Source organism: Schistocerca serialis, chromosome 6 (assembly GCF_023864345.2).
Source record: "Schistocerca serialis cubense isolate TAMUIC-IGC-003099 chromosome 6, iqSchSeri2.2, whole genome shotgun sequence".
NCBI lineage: Eukaryota > Metazoa > Arthropoda > Insecta > Orthoptera > Acrididae > Schistocerca > Schistocerca serialis.
Window position 1 is genome coordinate 693,366,138 of NC_064643.1, and position 22,517 is coordinate 693,388,654.

Sequence of the window (22,517 nt, forward strand, 5' to 3'; positions counted from 1 at the left end):
TTGTAGCAATTGTAAACGGAAAGGCTTCTGCTTTAGCCTTTTCCGTAAGATTTTCCAAACCGTCGGCTGTGGTACGTTTAGCTCCCTGCTTGCTTTATTCGTCGACTTCCGCGGGCTACCCGTGAAACTTGCCCGCACGCGTTCAACCGTTTCTTCGCTCACTGCAGGCCGACCCGTTGATTTCCCCTTACAGAGGCACCCGGATGCTTTAAACTGCGCATACCATCGCCGAATGGAGTTAGCAGTTGGTGGATCTTTGTTGAACTTCGTCCTGAAGTGTCGTTGCACTGTTATGACTGACTGATGTGAGTGCATTTCAAGCACGACATACGCTTTCTCGGCTTCTGTCGCCATTTTGTCTCACTGCGCTCTCGAGCGCTCTGGCGGCAGAAACCTGAAGGGCGGCTTCAGCCGAACAAAACTTTATGAGTTTTTCTACGTATGTGTAGTGTGTCGTGACCATATGTCAATGAATGGAGCTACTGTGAATTTATGAAATCGCTTCAATCATTTGTAATAGCCCTGTATAATAACTGGATTAATCAAAAAGTAATTTATTTCATTGATGGATATTCAGTGTTCTACAGAATAATGAACAAGTAGCCAAGTGATAGGGAGTAATTTTTTTAGTAAGTACGATGGTGGAGCAAAAGAGTTTTGACATTGTTGAAAAAAACGTTTTTTAACACATAACTATCATCTACCATAATAAGAAAATCGTTATTTAGTGGGATACCCCTTGGCTTTTATGACAGTCTCACAGCGCGCCGGCATTGAGTCTACCTACTTTCGGAATCGATCCATCGGAATTTTATCCCACTCATTTTTGAGACGGTCAGAAAAAGCGTCTTTGTTCGGATAATTATTTATTCTGTTTCTGCTATCCAACTTCTCCCATAGATGTTCTATGGGATTCAGATCCGGAGTTCGACTTGGCCAATATAAAATCTTTACTTTTTTGCGTTTTAAAAAATCACTAATGTACTTGTGCTAGGGATCGTTATCTTGTTGAAAATATCCACCTGGATTTTGGTGTTCAGCGTATGGTAGCATTTGAGTCTTCAATACTTTTTTGTAAACGAACCAATCCCTAATAAAGTTCAGTTCGAACTAGCGATCTAGCTCAAAATGGTGAAAAACATCCCCAAACCGTCACACTGCCACCTTTATATTTGCCCGTGGAATTTGGTACCGAAAGTCACATCTTTTATTTACAGGACGTCAATCATATTTGATGTCATCAGATGACATTAAATTAAATTTGCCCGCGTCACTCCACAGAACTTTAGACCAGTCTGAACTTGACCATGATCTGTGCCGTTTTGCTAACGTAAGTCGGGCCTTCCTCTTTTTCATAGACACTAAAGGCTTTTTCGTCCGTCTTCGTCCATGCCCTGCAAAGAGTTTCAAGCATTGTTTGACAGTGGAAGCGTGAATGTCGACGCTATATTTTCTGGTCATTTATCTCTGTGCCATTACAGCCGACTTGCGAACGTCATTGTTGATAACTTTTTTTATAATATGATCGACGTTACGAGACTCTTTTCTTTGACGTCCACTGCGAGGCTTATTTTTGACTGTCTTTCGTTTATTGTACAATTTTTCCCACGTACTAACAAGCTGACGAGACACTAAAAATACAAGCAACTCCGGTTTGTTTCAGTCCTTGCTTTATTGCACTTATTACGGTGTTTCTAAAGTCACTGGAATATTCCAAACATTTCGGCATATTGAAATGATCACTGTAAGTAAATATCAGTAGAAATCAAAACTAAGAAGCAAGGAACGTGCTCGAATTCACGGAGCAAACTGCGTGTCGCTGAAAGTCGCATTCATCCGGCAGCGCAAAGTGTAAACAAACAAATCGCAACCTGACACCTTTAGATAATCGCAATTATTCTGCTCGACACTATACTCATGACACTATCCGACAGTGTTTTATTTTAACAGAAATAGTAACGAATTTTATGTTGTCAAAATACTTTTGAGTGCTACTCTGTGTTGATGTCGACTTAACCTGAAATTGTGATTCATTATCGCGAATCCGGTTGTACCATGTTACCAGAATAAACAAGAATTCGCAGCTACAAGCATTATCTACAGTTTTTTTTTATTTTACTACAAAATTAAAAAAAACTAACCATACATAGACTGAGCTGCGGTTACTCACATTGAAAAATTATATGTAAAATTTACAGTTACTTTAAATTCCAGTCAGTGGTCAAAATACTATTTTTAACATTTGTAAAGAAATATCCATAGGCTTCCTAAGCAGCTTCAAGATTATTAAAACACTTTGAGGAATATATACGCATTCTTTGCACATATACGGCTACCTGCTAACAGAAATGCTGCTGTAATTGAAGTATAGCATTTTTAGAAAAGCGATCACATAACAGAATACATGAATACGTGAAATGATTTTATTTTATTCCATTTCAGATGGTTTTTTCCACCGCCTCTTGTTATCCTCTAGCTACAGATCAAGTTCCAGTCCCAACCTCCAGATTTTGGTTGTCCGTGATTTCCATTAAATGCTTAAGGCGAATGCTGAAGTTGTTATTTCCAAAAACACGCCGCTGACTTTTTGCTCAAACTCGTGCTTGAACTCCGTTTCTCATGTATCGTTGTCGAAGAGACTCCTGATTCTGATCTTCTTTTCTTCTTGAGACACACTGTTGATGCCAGGATTTTAACGAAACTGCGATTGTACAGATTGAATTAGCTTATGTGAGGCATTTCACTCCTCATTAGTAACGTCCAGCGTGCCTACATCCCATGGTTCACCAATGCTGTCCATTACTATGGCGGCGGCAGTTTTTTTCCCCCATTTGATCCTCCCCTCTTCTGCTGCCTCCCTCACAAACGTCGGTTTCAGGGTAGAGGGACATCTGCGGTCCGCACTAAATCGCTAGCGCGCGCGCAGTCGCGCATTTCGCGCTGATTGTTATTACCAGCGCGACCGGGGAGTGCTCACGTCTACAAATTAACAATTAGAGGCCGTTACGTGAAGAGCGGTAAATATCGGCCGCCTGCTTCCTCGAAACCTGCGTAATGTCGCGGTAACGGCGCTAATTGGATTGACCGGCGCGGAACGAGATTATTTCCGATCATCAGCTCGCTGCATTTAGGAGTCGTTTTCCGATGATTGCAGAATTTAAATGTTGCGCTACGTCTGTGTTTGTGCGTCGTATTGATGTGGACTGTGTTTGTTCGTTACGAAACCGAGGCAAAACGACTAAAAAATGTGTCCGATAACGTTACAGACAGATGAAACGGCGTGCAGAAGATCGATACGTACCGACATTCGCTCTCTAGAGGACCGGTAAAGCATAGAGCGTTGTTTCTGAAACGAGCCTCACATTGCAAAATTTTGACGTCGTGCTCTTCATAAAATCGAGCAAGATGAACGTCATTAAGGAAAGAAATTGAGAATACAGCCAGTGATGAAACTAGAACAGATTTAGGAGACGTTATGCTCTCCATAGTAGGAGAAAGAATTTCGCTACGCGTGGCAATTTTTTTCGCACCACCATTGCCCTGCTATATTATCTTCAGATACGCACCAAGCTACGTTCAGCCATCAACGCTAGATGCTTTGAATACTGCTCCACATCTAATTTGTTTTGAGCGGACGTTGATACCTTAGAATATTCAGCACGGCTTTCTGGCCCCTTACAGTAGAGACGAATCCCCTAACAGCAGATACTACGTCAAAAGTGACAGACACTCTCACGAAATACGTGACACTTCGTTTTTCCAGTAGAATGTGTGTAATGTGCCTTTATATCGGTTTGACACTCCTTGATTAAAGATGCTCCTTATACTGGACACGAGAACATTATCAACCAAGCTTAAGGTAGTTTGCTACTTTACCTCATAGTTTATCGTATTCATAGAACAATCGTTTGGTGACATCTACTTACCGTGTATTTCAAGTTGTATTCATTCGAGCCCTCACTAATAACGTACATTCTGAAACTGAAACCCACTCCTCCGGTGGACATAGTTATCTTGTAGTCGTGTACTGCCCGCTATTCAAGGTCCGAGACTTCGTATGTTGACTGAAATTTTTCTTCACTTTGTAAAAAATGAAAAGATATTTCGAATGAGATATATTTATTGCTGCCCTGTGCAAAACAAGCAACACGAGTCCGGTACAGTGAAATGTCTCGTTGCCTAAGTGAGTCAGTGTTGGCATCTTCACCCTAAACAAAAACAACACACTGCCATCTTGGAAACATACACAAGTCCGTAGCTGTGAGAACACTCTACTACCTAAGCTTGCCGATGTCATGTCCAGGCTTATCAAGTGCTTCAAGTGGCTCTAAGCGCTATGGGACTTAACATCTGAGGTCATCAGACCCCTAGACTTAGAACTACTTAAACCTAACTAACATAAGGGCATCACACACATCCATGCCCGGGGCGGGATTCGAACCAGTGACTGTAGCAGCAGTGTGGTTCCGGATTGATGCGCCTAGAACCGCTCGGTCACAGCGGCCGGCTCAAGACTTGTCAGAACTGCCCAACTGAAAAGTGGCTCACCTCAATCGAGGCTACGGCTTTCATTCAGGTGGCTTCTGAAGTTATTTCTATGGCGTCAGATTACTCATACGTCAGAACTAGGACGTGTCTTAAGAATCAAGGCTCATGTAAATTTATATTGATGGCTGATTACACAGACAACTCAGTGCTTAAGAATGACATTGGGAAGCTCTCTCAAACTCCTGGTTTAGATCGTATGCAGCTACTGAAAGGTTGTAGAAGGGCTACAAACATACAAAAACCAAAATCACTAGAAAACGTAATAATAAATGTTAAACTGTATGTTATCGTGAAGGATATGAAAGGATTCCTTTTCTTCAACGGATTATGGAACACAAATTTAATTTTGTCTATGAAAGGTGTTATTTAATAGTTGTTAAAATGTCGCCCTTTAAAGATTTTTTCCTTTTTTGCAGAGTAGAGGTAATTTGACCTCGTGCTTCGACTGAAACTGGCTACGTCAATGGCTTCAAAGATCTTTCCTAAACAAGTGTCAAAATTACGATGAGCTGTGTTCTCGTACCAGGTTGTATGAGGTTAGTTGATGGATGTCATCCCTGGCTTCCAGCGCGTGGTAATAAAGCTAGGGATAATTTAGAGATGAGGAACCAAATACGGAAACTAGATCACACGAAGAAAGTAAATGGTGGTGAAGAGAGAATTAAAAAGATTAATATGAAAATTGGTGGATAATGTCAAACAGTTTTATGCAGTGGCCGAAAATATCAGTTACGTTACGTAAGAAGCAACTTTCGTTACGTAGTACGTAGGTGATGACGAACAAAGCACGTTATATCTGAGCAACTCGTTTGGAAACAACAGAGTTGTGGCAATCGATCTCGGGTTTCTGAGAGTGGCTACTGGAGTAGAATTATGTCACAGAATACCGTAAAACGTCAATACTGAATACGGTGCATCACTGGATAACGTTTGAGCATTCATGTGTACCCGGAATGAAAGCATGTCAGTAAACTCTTTTTTCGTCCAGTTATATGTTTTGAGCACAAAAGACCAAATGATTATTGTATGCACCGTGAGAAAATACCAAGATACCTAACATCAGGAGCTAGGAAGCAAATGTATTAATAACGACATATGTGGAGCAAAGAAAATAACTTTGATATTTAGAATTGTAGTCCCAGGAGATCGCGATTTCTGCACTGCAGCCTGACTTGTAGATCTGCAGCAGACGAGCCTTCTGACCAGACACTACTGCAGCAAAAAAATAGTTCAAATGCCTCTGAGCACTATGGGGCTTAACATCTGAGGTCATCAGTCCCCTAGAACGTAGAACTATTTAAAACTAACTAACCTAAGGACATCACACACATCCATGCCCGAGGCAGGATTCGAACCTGCGACCGAAGAAGCAGTGCGGTTCCGGACTGAGGCGCCTAGAACCTTTCGGCCACAGTGCCGGCCAGCAGCAACACACCTGGATTTCCCTCGCTATTGCCAGATATGCTAACGAAAACTTCTGTATTGGCCTTCGACTTACAGATAAGCAGTTCGAGGCCTGGTGGTGAAAATATGCTGTTGATAGCAGTGGTATCTATGGCCGGTATAAGCTCCCGTCTCCTTGGAGATTATATGGGTTAATTAATAATTATTATGTTACATTCCTCTTGTTTTAGTTGACCGTGTGTATCGAGACTTCATTCATTGTTAAATGGAATGGTGTGGTACTAACCGATGGAGACGTATTAAGAACTGCACAAACATAAACACACTATTATTCAAACTGTGTGCCACTACTATTAAACACAGATATAAATCCTTCGCTACGCAACCGCCTTTGGCTCATGCAGCCTACACCTTCCACAGCCTCTCAACAACTGCCTCTAGGCTTGGCCACTGTTTCTACGTTTCGATAAAAAAATGGTTCAAATGGCTCTGAGCACTATGGGACTTAACATCTATGGTCATCAGTCCCCTAGAACTTACAACTACTTAAACCTAACTAACCTAAGGACAGCACACAACACCCAGCCATCACGAGGCAGAGAAAATCCCTGACCCCGCCGGGAATCGAACCCGGGAACCCGGGCGTGGGAAGCGAGAACGCTACCGCACGACCACGAGATGCGGGCTACGTTTCGATACAGTGTATCGATACGTGGAACTGTTTCAATGTTTCGGAACGGCTGTGGTTCACTGTTTCGAAACAGTGATGTTTCATTCCGCCCCTGTGTCGGATAACCAGACCAGATTCGATCTCGAGCCAGACACAGAAACTGTATCGTTGTTTCAAAATAAGGCTGTTTCAGTCCACCTGTGCTTGGAACGGACTAATTCTATCGAAACAGAGATGTTTCATTCCGCTCTGTGTCCGACGAGATTCGGGCTCGGCACAGGTACTGAAACACAACTTTCAAGAGTGTCGAAATCTTTTTGACAAGCAGTAGCATGAAGCTTAAGATATCCGAAAATAAAGCTTCGTTTCTAGCTGACTGTCCTATTACGAAATGGCGTAACATTTGCTTTATAAACACTAACCAAACAATAAAACAACGCATACTATTCACATTCAAAATAATAAATATGTGAAAATGATTCGATTAAATTACACTTTTTTATAACATACGCTTCTCATGTACAGTAATCATATTAAGAAACGCAAGTAAGCCTACAACGTTTTGAATAAAAAAAAGGCGTAGAGTGACAGTTATTAGACATATACATAAATTTGATGTAGGTATAATTGCAAACAATCTGTTTGACATATCACTGATAGCATAATGGTGAACGGGGAGGGCTGGGAAGCATGGTGAATTTATAGCAGAAATTCAAAATGTTTTCTGTTATATTTTGTTATTTATTCGAATTATTTGGCGTTATTTGTGAGTCTATAGTCACTGTGCCTATTATCCACAATGATTCCCTTTGGCCGGCCGCGGTGGTCTAGCGGTTCTGGCGCTGCAGTCCGGAACCGCGGGGCTGCTACGGTCGCAGGTTCGAATCCTGCCTCGGGCATGGGTGTGTGTGATGTCCTTAGGTTAGTTAGGTTTAAGTAGTTCTAAGTTCTAGGGGACTTATGACCTAAGATGTTGAGTCCCATAGTGCTCAGAGCCGTTTGATTCCCTTTGTGTGCATCGAAATTAGCAGGATGGGTATATTACCCATACTAACGGAATGTGGGAATCCCAGTAGCATGTCCGTTGTTTCTGCAGTTTGCTCCCACCTCCAGTTCCGTTCGTGGTGGTTCTTCTGTCTTCAGCTATGGCTGTCCTCAGCCAACTGAAAAGTATGAAAGTCACACGACACGAAAGCAGCGCATTTGCTGCAGGAAATACGAAACTGCCAAGACGCCCAAGTGATAGTTTCATACTTTCTGCTATATGATTAGCGCTCTCGCACCTCATTTGTGTTTATATGGACATACTTATACAGTAGACATTCAAGATGATAAAATGTGTTGGTTTAATAGATTACAAAACACAAACTGTTTCACTGTTTCGAAACAGCGTATCGAAACATTACGTTGTACTGCTTCATTTGTTTCGAAACAGTTAAGTGTTTCAGTGTGCCCATCTCTAACTGCCTCTGCTTGCGACTCTCTGCGCCACTGGGCATTGTCGCCCTCCAAAGATCAACCACTTACAGATACTACACACCAGTACCCTCACACCGGCAAGGGAATGAAAGGACGTGGCGTCCTATTTGAGATCGGCAGACTTCGCGCCAATATAATGCTCTAAACCCCAACCAAATTTTTCTTATGCGGCAGGGACGTAACACACTCGGCGGGAACGCGTTCGTCGGAAGTTTACGTCGAACAGGGCGACTTCACGTGATAGTTTCTGTCACTGATATTACATAATTGTAGCCATTAACGAAAATACTTCGTTGTTTTATGAATATGATCATAAGGGAAGCTGTGGAGAATCACTTTTGTAATTCTTGCTATAATTGTTGAATGGCGGAGGAGGAAATAACCACATAGTTACTTACCATACTAACAAGCCGCTTGGCTAGGATATATTTGTTGCAGCCGCAACTTGTTGACCACTAGCCTTAAAAGCTATTACGTTTAGCTTTTATTTGTAAAATAACTTCTTTTTAAAAACAGGGGTTTGAGGAATATATCCCTCCAAATGCTGTAGCTATTCGTGCCTCAACAAGGTAAGTTGCTACACAGCACAGAGTCACCACTTAAAGTACTACGTATAACAATGTTTGTGTAAATGTTGGAGAATGTCAAAGTTCACGCTCGTAGTTTTGACGTTCTATGTGTCACATAAGCTTTCATGTCCGGCTAGAGTTCTAAACAGTTAACCCACGTTAAAGATAAAAAGCAGAACTGTCACTGAAAATAAAGAAGAGTGATTTTTGTCAGAAAGTGCAGGATACAAACAGTGGGTGAAAGCGAATGGCAGCGAGGGAGAACGTGACCGACGGGCAGAAAGGCAGGATTTGAGGCCGAGCGACCGGAAACGTTCAGTCGCGCCCCGCCGCCTGTTACCTCGTGAATAATACAACAGCGCTGCCGGACCCTATATAATGGATGTGTTGACAATAAATCCGTTACTCTACTGCACACCCAACATAGCAGAAAGATCGCCCGAGTATTTCATTCGTAACAAATGCAGATTCTGCGAAGTTCACACCTTTTGCTTAATTATGCAGCGCGCGTCGTAAATTATACACCGCAGAAACTGGGAGCGAAACGTTAAGCCGCCTCCACTTGGATGATATATCTGAGGTGTTTCATACACTATTTATCACGTCCGTCTGGAGCCACGGCTTTTCCTGAGTACCAAAGGTCAAATGTTCTCAGGCAGTGAAAGCACAATACGCTTTTATGGTGTGAAACGTATAACCTGTCCACGAAGAGTTACCTACACCTAACGCAGAAGCAGGTCCTCCTATCTTGAAAGCGCGCTCGCACACAAACAGACGCACACACACACACACACACACACACACACACACACACACACACACACACACACATACATACATATACATAAGTAACACACATACACACACAGACACACTCACACACAAACACACACACACACACACACACACATATACATACATAAACAAACAGCGACCGGTTGAATGCGATGCAAACGTTGAACTTCTCGAATGGTGGGCGTTGTCAGCTATGTGGGAAACAACATTTTATTCAGCCTATCGAAATTGTTTACACTTTTATACAACACCATTCACTAAAGTACTGATACTTTCCGGTTTATAAACAAAAAGTAAACGTCTCAGCTCTTAACGCAGAAAAATAGTACATAAATAATAATATCCGAGCAGAAAACTGACTTCACATTCGTTCAAGTGTACAGCTTAACTCGAACTCCACCGACAAAGTGTAGGACGTTAGTGTTCACCTGATTGTTTTGTCATAGGGATTCGTTGTACAGTTGTAATTCAAACATTATTGTTTCGGTTCATTACGCCAGTTACCTCCGTTTCTTTGAAAATACTTTCATGCAGTCACCAAAACGTACAACAAAAACAATGGTTTCTCGTAGGAGTCTATTTACACACAGAAAAAAACTGGGATGTGACTAGAGCGCTGCGGGATCGGTGCGTTGTTTTGTTCCGCTCTTACATCGTATTTAGTGAAACAAAACACGAGGCGCATATCGCCTAATTCTTCATCAGTAAACCTATCTATCTTACTGTTCTGCGTCGCAGGTATCTTAACAACAAACACGATGTGAAGAATAAACCCAACAAAGAAAAGAGCAGTACTGAATGCAAGCTTCAGCGAAGCAAGAAAAACAAGAATTGTTTCCAGAAAGGTCACACAGCGCATACCATTTGTACCACTACGTGTATGTTCCAGTCAACACAGTTCCAGTTACCTTTGTAGGCAAATGGAACTGAGAAATCAATCAAAATGGAGTTTCTCTATAACGACCTACCGGATTCCATGTGTCACTGATACCAAAATACGTAGAAAATATTATTGCAAAAGGCGATATTTTGTCGGTGGAGTCCTAGTTGTACCAATGTACAAATCGACGTGAGATAATTGTCCTTAAAAATCCACAGTTGAATTGGATGATAATAATAATAATAATAATATTCATAATATTCAGGCCATTAGCACAAAGTCGAGGTTACAAAGTCAGTATGTAGTTAAAAGCGTTCTTGCTACTGGTGAGTCAATTATACGTACATTGTTTAACAGTCACTTTCTGAACATAGCAGGTAGATAAAAAAAAACTTCGTTCCTACAGGTAATAATATAACCCACTGGGAAAATGGGTTGCAAGACTTCTATCTGAAATACGCCTCCGTGGACACTGACAAGGAGAAGACTGACTCAATAATTAACCCTACTAAGATAATGGAACATAGACTTGTTGGGATGTCTAGTACGATACTAAAGCAATGTGTCACATTTGTTAGTAATCGGTGGTTAAACCGCTTTGTAAAAAAAAGGAGAAGGGGAACATTTAGACAGTTTTGACCTGTATATACAGAATGGTCCATTGATAGTGACCGGGCCAAATATCTCACGAAATAAGCGTCAAACGAAAATATTACAAAGAACGAAACTTGTCTAACTTGAAGGGGGAAACCAGATGGGGCTACGATTGGCCGCTAGATGGCGCTGCCATAGGTAAAACATATCAACTGCGACTTTTTTTTTGTAGATAGGAACCCCATTTTTATTACATATTCGTGTAGTACGTAAAGAAATATGAATGTTTTAGTTGGACCACTTTTTTCGCTTTGTGACAGATAGCGCTGTAATAGTCACAAACCTATAAGTACGTGGTATCACGTAACATTCCGCCAGCGCTGACGGTATTTGCTTCGTGATACATTACCCGTGTTAAAATGGACCGTTTCCCAATTGCGGAAAAGTCTATATCCTGTTGATGTATGGCTATTGTGATCAAAATGCCCAACGGCTGTGTGCTATGTATGCTGCTCGGTATCCTGGACGACATCATCCAAGTATCAGGACCTTTCGCCGAATAGTTACGTTATTTAAGGAAACAGGAAGTGTTCAGCCACATGTGGAACGTCAACCACGACCAGCAACAAATGATGATGCCCAAGTAGGTGTTTCAGCTCCTGTCGCGGCTAATCCGCACATCAGTAGCAGACAAATTGAACGAGAATCGGGAATCTCAAAAACGTTGGTGTTGAGAATGCTACATCAAAATCGATTGCACCCGTACCATATTTCAATGCACCATGAATTGCATGGCGACTGGGCACAAGAGAGATTACGGAACGATGACAGATTATTTGCACGCGTTCTATTAAGCGACGAAGCGTCATTCACTAACAGCGGTAACGTAAACTGGCATAATATCGACTAATGGGCAACGGAAAATCTACGACGACTGCGACAAGTGGAACATCAGCGACCTTGGCGGATTAATGTATGGTGCCGCATTATGGGAGGAAGGATAATTGGCACCCATTTTATCGATGGAAATCTAAATGGTGCAATGTATGCTGATTTCCAACGTAATGTCCTACCAATGTTACTACAAGATGTTTCACTGCATTACAGAATGACGATGTACTTCCAACATGATGGATGTCCGGCACATAGCTCGCGTGCGGTTGAAGCAGTATTGAATAGCATATTTCATGACAGGTTGATTGGTCGTCGAAGCACCGTACCATGGCCCGCACGTTCACCGGATCTGACGTTCCCGGATTTCTTTCTGTGGGGAAAGTTGAAGGATGTTAGCCATCGTGATCCACCGACAACGACTGACAACATGCGTCAGCGCATTGTCAATGCACGTGTGAACATTACGGAAGGCGAAGTACTCGCTGTTGAGAGGAATGTCGTTACACGTATTGCCAAATGCATTGAGATTAACGGACATCATTTTGAGCATTTCTTGAATGAATCTGGTATTTACAGGTAATCACGCTGTAACAGCATGCGTTCTCAGAAGCTCACAAAAGTACATATATCTCATTGGAACAATCGAAATAAAATGTCTACACGTATCTACTTTCTGTATTTCAATTTAATAAACATACCTGTCGCCAACTGTTCCTCTAAAATTGTGAGCCATATGTCTGTGACTATTGCAGCGCCATCTATCACAAAGCGAAAAAAGTGGTCCAACTAAAACATTCTTATTTCTTTACGTACTACACAAATATGTAATAAAATGGGGGTTCCTATTTAAATAAACGCAGTTGATATCTGTTTGACCTATGGAAGCGCCATCTAGCGGGCCAACCATAGCGCCATCTGGTTTCCCCCTTCAAACTAGACAAGTTTCGTTCTTTGTAGTTTTTTCGCTTGATGCTTATTTCGCGAGATATTTGGCCTGGTCACGATCAATGGAGCACCCTGTATATCCAAACTCAGCGTTTGGCAGTAAATTATGTGAACTGAACTGATCAGTTACCTTACAGATACAACCCTGCAAGATTTGCAAACACCGACGGCATCGAGTTAAGCGCTGTCGGGCTGGGCTGGCATTTGGATGGGCGACCATCTGGTCTGCCGAACGCTGTCGGCAAGCAGGGTGCACTCAGCCCTTGGGAGGCAGACGGAGGAGATACTTGATTGACAAGTAGTGGCTTCGGTCTCGTAAACTGCCATACGGCCGAGAGAGCGGGGAGAGCGGTGTGCTGACCACGTGCCCCTCCAGTGACGCCTGTGGATGAGGATGACACGGCGGCCGGTCGGTGCCGTTGGGCCTTCCAAGGCCTGTTCGGACGGAGAGAGAGAGGTCTGCGATGCGTTAGCGGAAACTGTGTGATGATGACAAGTGTGGACTTAACGTGAGTTACCATGTAATGTTTGCCCGCTCGTCAACTTGCCCCTGTAGCTCCTATCAGTAGGCAGCCGACTATTCCGTATTTCGCGGGAAATCCCGTATTTTGGATACTGTTTTTGTCACCTCCCGTGACCCGTATTATTTCGAATTCATCCTATATTTTTGTGACTTTTCCTGTGTTAGTTAAAATGATTTATTTCACATGACACGCGACGGCTTTTTCTGCAGTCTCTAGCGCTGTGGTGAACAAGTAAAAGAGTAAGCCGGAAACACCGCTTACGTTACGAATCGGTTCTGCCGGCCAGCGATACGGAAACTGGAGGAAGGGCCACATTACGCTAAGGTACACGAGGTGAGCGTTGTTCTGCTCAGATTCGGAGCTCGTGTTTTCTTGTTCTAATGTGAGTAGCGATTAAAACAGGGTAAAATCACTCCCAAGGAAGAAATTACCGTTCATGTTGGCAAGAAACATGTTCCCGGATTCGTTCTGTGGAAGCTAAATGCTTCAAAACCTTCCGTCGTTTTTGCAAACAGGAGATTCATGTGGCGTCTGGCGTTCATACTGACCATTCTGAGCATGCAAAAACTGTGGGTCAGCCCTAAATTAATTGAGGATAACATTATGGAATTTTATGTGACACTGAAAACGTATTAGAAAGAATATCAAATTTGAATTACGACTGCCAAAGCCAGTAGGATCTTGGATGACTATTAGTCTAAGTTCCACGCTAAATTTTAGCATCTTCGAGAAACAATGGAATCAGTTGAGATGTATGATTTAGATGGTTGCTTGTATGATAAATTCTGTAATGCAAAGGATATTTTGAAGCAAGGCATAGCCATGAAAGGCAGTGCAAACAGAAAGTGGATTAGTGTTTCCTGTGTCTTGAGATATAAAAGTGTTACGGTTCTCAATCTGGTAAAGGGTGTTGCGTTTGTATTAACCATCCCTGTTGCAAATGCTGAGTCAGTAAGAATTTTTTATTAGATTAAACATAAGTAGAGATAGGTGCGCAACGAATGTACCGCTGTCCTTATATAAGCAGAATTGTAGTGAGGAATGAATTTTAATATGAAGTCTAGAGAATTGCGTACATATCTAAAATTCAATGAGTCTTTGTGAAAAGAAGCATCAGTGTAAAATAAAACTTGCATGCACATTTTAAATATATTCATGATCTTCTTTGTAGAAAACACTATTTCAAATGTTTATTTTGTAGGCTTCTTCCACGATCCCTTACACAGAGATGACAAAAGTCATGGGCTACTCCTAATATGGTGCCGGACCCCCTTCCGCCCGGCGCAATTCAGTAGCTCGACGTGGCATGGATTCAACAAGTCGTCTGAGGACCCCTGCAGAAATACTGAGCCATACTGCCCCTATAGCCGTTTGTAATTGCGAAAGGGTTGCCGGTGCAGGATTTTGTGCACTGACCTCTCGATTTCGTCCCATAACTGCTCGATGGGATTCATGTCGGTTGATCTGGATGACCAAATGATTGGCTCGAATTGTCGAGTACATGCTTCAAACCAATCGCGAACAACTGTGGCACGTTGTCATGGCGCATTGTTATCCGTAAAAACTGCGTCGTGTTTGGGAGCATAACGTCCATGAATGGCACTGAATGAGCTACGAGGAGATGGACGTAACCGTCTGCAGTAAATGATTGATTCAGTAGGACCAGATGAGTCAGTCAATTCCATGTAAACATCGCCTACACCTTTATGTTGCCACAATCAGCTAGCACAGTGTCCTGATGACAGCTTATGTCGAAGGCTTCGTCAGTTCTCTGCAACATTGGAACCCTGCCATTAGCTCTTACCAAGTGAAATCGAGACTCATCTCACCGGCCCACGGTTATCCAGTTGTATATGTTGCAACCGACATGGTCACGGTACCAAGAGGCAGGCGATGTCGTGCTGTTAGCAAAGGCATTCGCGTCTGTCGTCAGTCGCCATAGATGATTAATCTTCGTTGATCCATTATGGATCGTAGGGCGACGGCTGGCATGAACTTCTTGATGCAATAATTTACCAACAGCCGTATGTATTGTAGAAATTTATTTTATTCTATGAACTTCTATGTGCTACCAGTTTCGGCATAACATTGATGCCATCTTCAGGCCCCACTCGTCATAATAGTAAAATTGCTATACACGGAAGGAGCCATATAACTGGATCCGTGAATCAAATCGTCCTGCAACAGCTCTTGGTGGCCAGGCGACCATTTGACATTTCCAAGTGAATCATACGGTAGTACAAACGACAGCTCCGCCAATGCACTTCACTTTCATATTATGTGTACGCGATAGTACCGCAATCTGTTGTGTGCATATTGCTGTCCCATGACTTTAGTCACCTCAGTGTATTATCTGTGTAAGAAGTTGGCACCCCTACCTACAAGCGGACGCTGGCGAACAGTGTGCGCTCCCGTGTTCGCCCGCGTCCGCCCCGGCGCAGCCGCCTCCTGACGCCGGCCCGCTGTGGCTCTTGTGTCGGTGCAGGGCCTGTTCTCGCGCATCACGTTCCGCGAGCCTCTGTTCGTGGGCGGCCCCGGCAACACGACGGGCCTGGCGGACAAGCTGCCCACCGAGGAGGGCCTGCGCGGCTGCGTGCGCCGCCTCATCGTCAACGACCGCCTCTACAGCTTCGGACTGGCGCCCGCCGGAGACGCCGTCAAGGGCTTCGACGTCGGTGAGTACCCGGCGACGGCAGCGCCAGCGCCAGCGCTGCGGCCTCCCTGCTCCCACCTGCGTGCTGCAGAGAGGCACGTCGGGCGTAGTCACCGGCTGTGGTCCCTCTGAAGCGCTGTACGCAGTGTAGAACCTGAACTAGCCGCTAATCTGGCTCTCCACTGTTGACGGTAAAGCCGGCTTCACACACGCAACTCAAGTGTCGCCACAGCTAGTGGCACACTGCAGTTGCATGTGTGAACTCCCAGTTTTTACTGGCGCATCTTAACCCACGGGAGATATACTTCCCTCTACAGGGTGGTCCATTGTTCGTGACAGTGTCAAATATCTCACGAAATAAGCGTCAAATGAAAAAACTACTAACAAGGGAACCTCCCCATCCCACCCCCCTCAGATTTAGTTATAAGTTGACCCAGTGGATAGGCCTTGAAAAACTGAACACAGATAAATCGAGAAAACAGGAAGAAGTTGTGTGGAACTATGAAAAAAATAAGCAAAATATACAAACTGAGTAGTCCATGTGCATGATATGCAACATCAATGATGACGTGAGCTCAGGAGCGACGTGGTCCCGTGGTTAACGTAAGGAGCTGTAGAGGTCCTTGGTTCAAGTCTTCCCTCGAGTGAAAAATTGAATTTCTTTATTTTCGCGAAGTTATGATCTGTCCGTTCGTTCATTGACGTCTCTGTTCACTGTAATAAGTTTAGTGTCTGTGTTTTGCGACGCACCGCAAAACCGTGCGATTAGTAGACGAAAGGACGTGTCTCTCCAATGGGAACCGAAAACATTTGATCGCAAGATCATAGGTCCACCGATTCCTCCACAGGAAAACACGTCTGATATATTCTATACGACACTGGTGACGGCATGTGCGTCACATGACAGGAATATGTTGTCGACCCACCTAACTTGTACACTTGGCGAATGGGTAAAAAATTCTTCTGCCTTGCCCGATTTAGGTTTTCTTGTGGATGTGATAATTACTCCCAAAAAAGTGACGAAAACATAAGAGTTTGTCACATAAAGTGCAACAAATTAATGCAACAGTTTCACAGTCGCACAGTTTTCCCTGTGCTCTGTCAAAATATGTTTTTAACGTTTTCATACAACGTCCCCATACTACGGCGCAGTTACTTCGCATCGGACGGACAGATAATAATTGCCTGAAAATAAAAAATTAAACTTTTAACTCGAGGGGGACTTGAACCCAGGACTTCTCGTTCCGCAGCTCCTCACGCTTACCAGGGGACCACGACGCTCCTGGTCTTGCAAGCTCCTTGATGTTGCATATCTGGCACGTGGACTACTCAGTTTGCATATTTTGCTTATTTTTTCATAGTTCCACGGAACTTCTCCCTGTTTTCTCGATTGATCTGTGTTCAGTTTTTCAAGGCCTATGCACTGTGCCAACTTATAAATAAATCTGAGGGGGGTGCGATGGGGAGGTTCCCTTGTAATAACGAAACTTGTCTAGCTTGAAGGGGGAAACAAGATGGCGGTATGGTTGGCCCGCTAGATGGCGCTGCCATAGGTCAAACGGTTATCAACTGCGTTTCTTAAAATATAAACCCCCATTTTTATTACATATTCGTGTAGTACGTAAAGAAATATGAATGTTTTAGTTGGACCACTTTTTTCGCTTTGTTATAGACGGCGCTGTAATAGTCACAAACGTATAGCTCACAATTTTAGACGAACAGCTCGTAACAGGTAGGTTTTTCAAATTAAAATACAGACCGTAGGTACGTTTCAACATTTTATTTCGGTTGTTCCAATGTGATACATCTACCTTTGTGAACTTATCATTTCTGAGAACGCATGCTGGTACAGCGTCATTATCTGTAAATACCACATTAATGCAATAAATGCTCAAAATGATGTCCGTCAACCTCAATGCATTTGGCAATACGTGTAAAGACATTCCTCTCGCCTTCCGTAATGTTCGCACATGCATTGGAAATGCGCTGACGCTCGTTGTCAGGCGTTGTCGCAGGATCACGATAGCAAATATCCTTCAACTTTCCCCACAGAAGGAAATCCGGGGACGTCAGATCAGGGGCGGCGTTCGGGCCATGGTATGGTGCTTCGACGACCAATCCACCTGTCATGAAATATGCTATTCAATACCGCTTCAACCGCACGCGAGCTATGTGCCGGACATCCATCGTGTTGGAAGAACATCGCCACTATGTCAACAGTGAAACAGCTTGTAGTAACATCGGTAGAACATTACGTAGGAAATCATCATACATTGCACCATTTAGATTTCCATCGATAAAATGGGGGCCAATTATCCTTCCTCCCATAATGCCGCACCATACATTAACCCGCCAAGGTCGCTGATGTTCCACTTGTCGCAGCCATCGTGGGTTTCCCGTTGCCCAATAGTGCATATTATGCCGGTTTACATTACCGCTGTTGGTGAATGACGCTTCATCGCTAAATAGAATGCGTGCAAAAAATCTGTCATCGTCGCGTAATTTCTCTGCCCTGTGGCAGAACTGCGCACGACGTTCATCGTCGTCGCCATGCAATTCCTGGTGCATAGAAATGAGGTACGGGTGCAATTGATGTGATGTAGAATTCTCAACACCGACGTTTTTGAGATTCCCGATTCTCGCGCAAGTTGTCTGCTATTGATGTGCGGATTAGCCGCGACAGCAGTTAAAACAACTACTTTGGCATCATCATTTGTTGCTGGTCGTGGTTGACGTTTCACATGTGGCTGAACACTTCCTGTTTCCTCAAATAACGTAACTATCCGGCGAACGGTCCGGACACTTGGATGATGTCGTCCAGGATACCGAGCAGCATACGTAGCACACGCCCTTTGGGCATTTTGATCCCAATAGCCATTCATCAGCAGGATATCGACCTTTTCCGCAATTGGTAAACGGTCCATTTTAACACGGGTAATGTATCACGAAGCAAATGCCGTCCGCACTGGCGGAATGTTACGTGATTCCACGTTCTTATACGTTTGTGACTATTACAGCGCCATATATCACAAAGCGAAAAAAGTTGGCCAACTAAAACGTTCATATTTCTTTACGTACTATACGAATATGTAATAAAATGGGGGTTCCTATTTAAAAAAAAAAGCAGTTGATATGTTTGACCTATGGCAGCCCCATCTAGCGGGCCAACCAAAGCGCCATCTGGTTTCCCCCTACAAGCTAAACGAGTTTCGTTCTTTGCAGTTTTTTCGTTTAATACTTATTTAGGAAGATATTTGGGTCGGTCACTATCAATGGACCACCCTGTATACGTTTTTTCTTACAGCGTTTAAAGAAGTATATGTTACCACATCTGTATGCTCCTGGCATGTAGTGGCAGCCCTCTGGAAGGTTACTGGGAAGTATAGTCACCATCAGGGAAGGGGGTGGGGAAATAAACTTACCACAAAAGTAATCTATCATTAGAGGTCCTTGGGAAGCGTAATTACCGCGAACTTAAGGGTATCCCAAAGCATTTGGGAATACGTTTTACCACCTCAGTCCATGCGTGATATCTTGTGGTAGTACACCGCACCCGATGTATGAAAACGCCTACAACAATCAGCTTTTGTTTGCCGCAGGGTCACTACTGTTGTCGGAACACATTGATTCGCTTCTGAAATATGCATTATTGTGACACATATCAACTCAGACATTTCGTGATAAAGTTTCAAGGATTGTTCTTATATTGTGATAAGTAAACCTTAGTATCGGTAACAAATATATTTAAATAAAGTAAAACATTTAATAAAAACAGTAAACACTATTCATAATTTTTTTGTGTGTGATGGCAACACATAACAGCACACACAGAAGAAGTGAGAAATCCATTTACCCTCAGTTTTAATACCTCACAAAGGTGCCGGGGAAATATATGTACCACAATTGTTTTTGGTCCTAAAACATAAAAATAAAGTTATCAAAAAATAAATGTAGTAAGTTTATCACATTTATGATAGGGCAGCATAAAGTATGTTCGCTTAGTTGCTTCAAAAAATGCATCTGCGAAAGGTTTAAGAGACGCAACTTTCGTCTCCCCACAAAAAGTTCAGCGTGCTTCTAATTTGTTGCGCCACTTTCCTACTACTACTGCTCTCTCGTGGCATTGTTTCGAAAGACGAGCATTCTGACGCAGTTATGGTGGTGTAATTGCTGCTGTGCGATATTCGATTTCAGTGTTTTTTATTTTATTTCTGAAAAAAGTGAAAACAATGGTCGAGATATCCACTTTCGCATCTTCTAGAACTAGTAAAACAGCAGCCTATGATTTTCTGCAGCAGTTTGTGTGTGTGTGTGTGTGTGTGTGTGTGTGTGTGTGTGTGTGTGTGTGTGTGTGTGTGTGTGTGCGCGCACAATATTTGCAAACCAGTGACGTATCACACAGTCTTAAAATATTTTCGAATTAATAAAGAAACTTTATATATTTACCTACAAAGGCAAGTCGTGTAAACTTCATAATCTGTGAGACGAAGCATTGTATAAATTGTGGATTATACGCAGGAAACGATCCACAGTGTGGTGTGGTAGCTGTATCCGAAATTTCTGTATCAACGAATACCATAAGATTCTAAAATCTTGGAAGAATGGCCTGTCTGCCGACGGTTCCCATGCGAGCTGTTGGTTAGTTGCCCAGTGCAGACAGCAGTTTTGTTTCTGAGTAGTATTTCTTTTATAAATGTGTTTGTTTCCATTACTAATCCGCGGGCGAAATTTATTTTCGCATCCAACATTTGGGTTTCGTCTTCCTTGTATTTTATTCTTGTCACATCTTTAAAGCTATAACCTGCACTCTCACATTCATACACGCCCATATCATTTCAGTCGACGCCACATTGAAAGCTGTGCAACTACCTAGAATTTGTGGCGTCCTGTGTGAACAGTAGTTCACGATGCCACTACAGCAAGCCACATTAGAGACGTGTGTGAACCCGGCTTAAGGCTTGATAGTGAATTAAGGTCAATTTTCCAGTCTGTTCTTTGGATCCAACATAATAGGTTGCGTCCACAGGGGGATATGAAAGGATGCCTGAAAGGAGTGATCGTCCTTGGACGTAGCCACGTGCACACAGCTAACCCAGTTGATCAATTTCTTCGTTTGTCTCCAGTGGGCGAAAGAGCACAGATACTGGACATTAGCTGAGTGGAGGCTTGCAGTGTTGTCCGACGAGTCCCGATTTTGCCTCTTTTCAAATGACGTCACAAGTCGAGTGCACTGACGACCCAGTGAATCGTTCAAAAAAAAAAAATGGCTCTGAGCACTATGGGACTCAACTGCTGTGGTCATAAGTCCCCTACAACTTAGAACTACTTAAACCTAACTAACCTAAGGACAGCACACAACACCCAGCCATCACGAGGCAGAGAAAATCCCTGACCCCGCCGGGAATCGAACCCGGGAATGAATCGTTCAACCTTCATGGTGCGGAGAGTTCAGGTCAGACGTCTTTTACTGACGTTGTTGGAGCTGTTTTCGTTGCCAGTACTTGGGACTACTCAGTCAAGTTACTGTAAACAAATTGGATGTTTATTTTAGTAATTTAGGTGACCAAATGTTGGCTTTCGTTCTAAATCATCATGATAGGTATACTGTGGGTAGTATTTTGGGTGACCAAATGTTGGCTCTCGTTCTAAATCATCATGATAGGTATACTGTGGGTAGGCCCCTCTTCGAAGGTGACAGTAGCTGTGTTTCTGGTTTGACCAGTAGAAGAAGTGAGCTACCACATCTCGAGCAGCCTACTAAATCACACAATCTTAACCACATACAAAAGTCTTCGGAGCTATTTGGAACGTCACGTGAAACCAACAAATGACGTCCCACCAATTTGTTAACTCTACGGGACCAAATCATCAACGACTGGCTCCGCCTTGGTATCACATGCCTAAGCTGGTGTTTCACCACATTAGCACCATGTCTCCTGGACGTGACTGATCTTTCCCCTGTGTGCTTTTGGTAACTACACAGTCACGAGCATTTGTTATCCTCCCGTTTTCAGTACGCAAGTTGTAGATTGTTTTCATGTATCTCTGAGAGAAAAAATACAGCCCTGTAAAACGACGGAAACTGAAAATGGTTACTTCACGAGACTATCGGATAATGTTTGCATTTTAAGATAAGCAGTAAACTATCACTGGTACGCGAAACATTTTGTGACGACACAACGTTCTAAAAAGCGTAGACACGATACTGAACGGGCGTTATAACTAATGCTGTGGGAATGGCTATTTGTCTGTTTCAACTGGAAATAGTTTGCCCCTTGGATATCGACAAAGTACTTTCTATGTCCACCTAACAACCATTTGTCTGCCTTCACGTCCTGCCCATTTCCATGTCATTTCTATTGCTGACCTGACGCTTTTGTACCTTCCACTCTAGTCTCTTCCCAGATCCTTTTGCATGTTTTCATGTCAATCTTAGTTTTTCCAAAATTCAGTTTTTGAATGGTTCTCGCAATAACGTGAATTTCAAGGTACAAACTGATTATAAGCTTTTCAATGCTGGAACGATGGAAATCTGTTTACTATTTACTTTTGGGAAATCTAT

The 22,517-nt window shown here is 43.0% G+C and overlaps 1 protein-coding gene across 1 annotated transcript in view; it reads left to right on the forward strand.

Annotated features, from left to right (window-relative positions):
• The window catches only part of LOC126485035 (pikachurin-like), a 779,910-nt gene that overhangs the window by 569,261 nt on the left and 188,132 nt on the right, over positions 1–22,517 (forward strand). Inside the window, exon 9 of the mRNA XM_050108640.1 lies at positions 15,788–15,977. Coding sequence (XP_049964597.1) covers positions 15,788–15,977 — 190 coding nt within the window. The remainder of the gene's footprint in view (positions 1–15,787; positions 15,978–22,517) is intronic.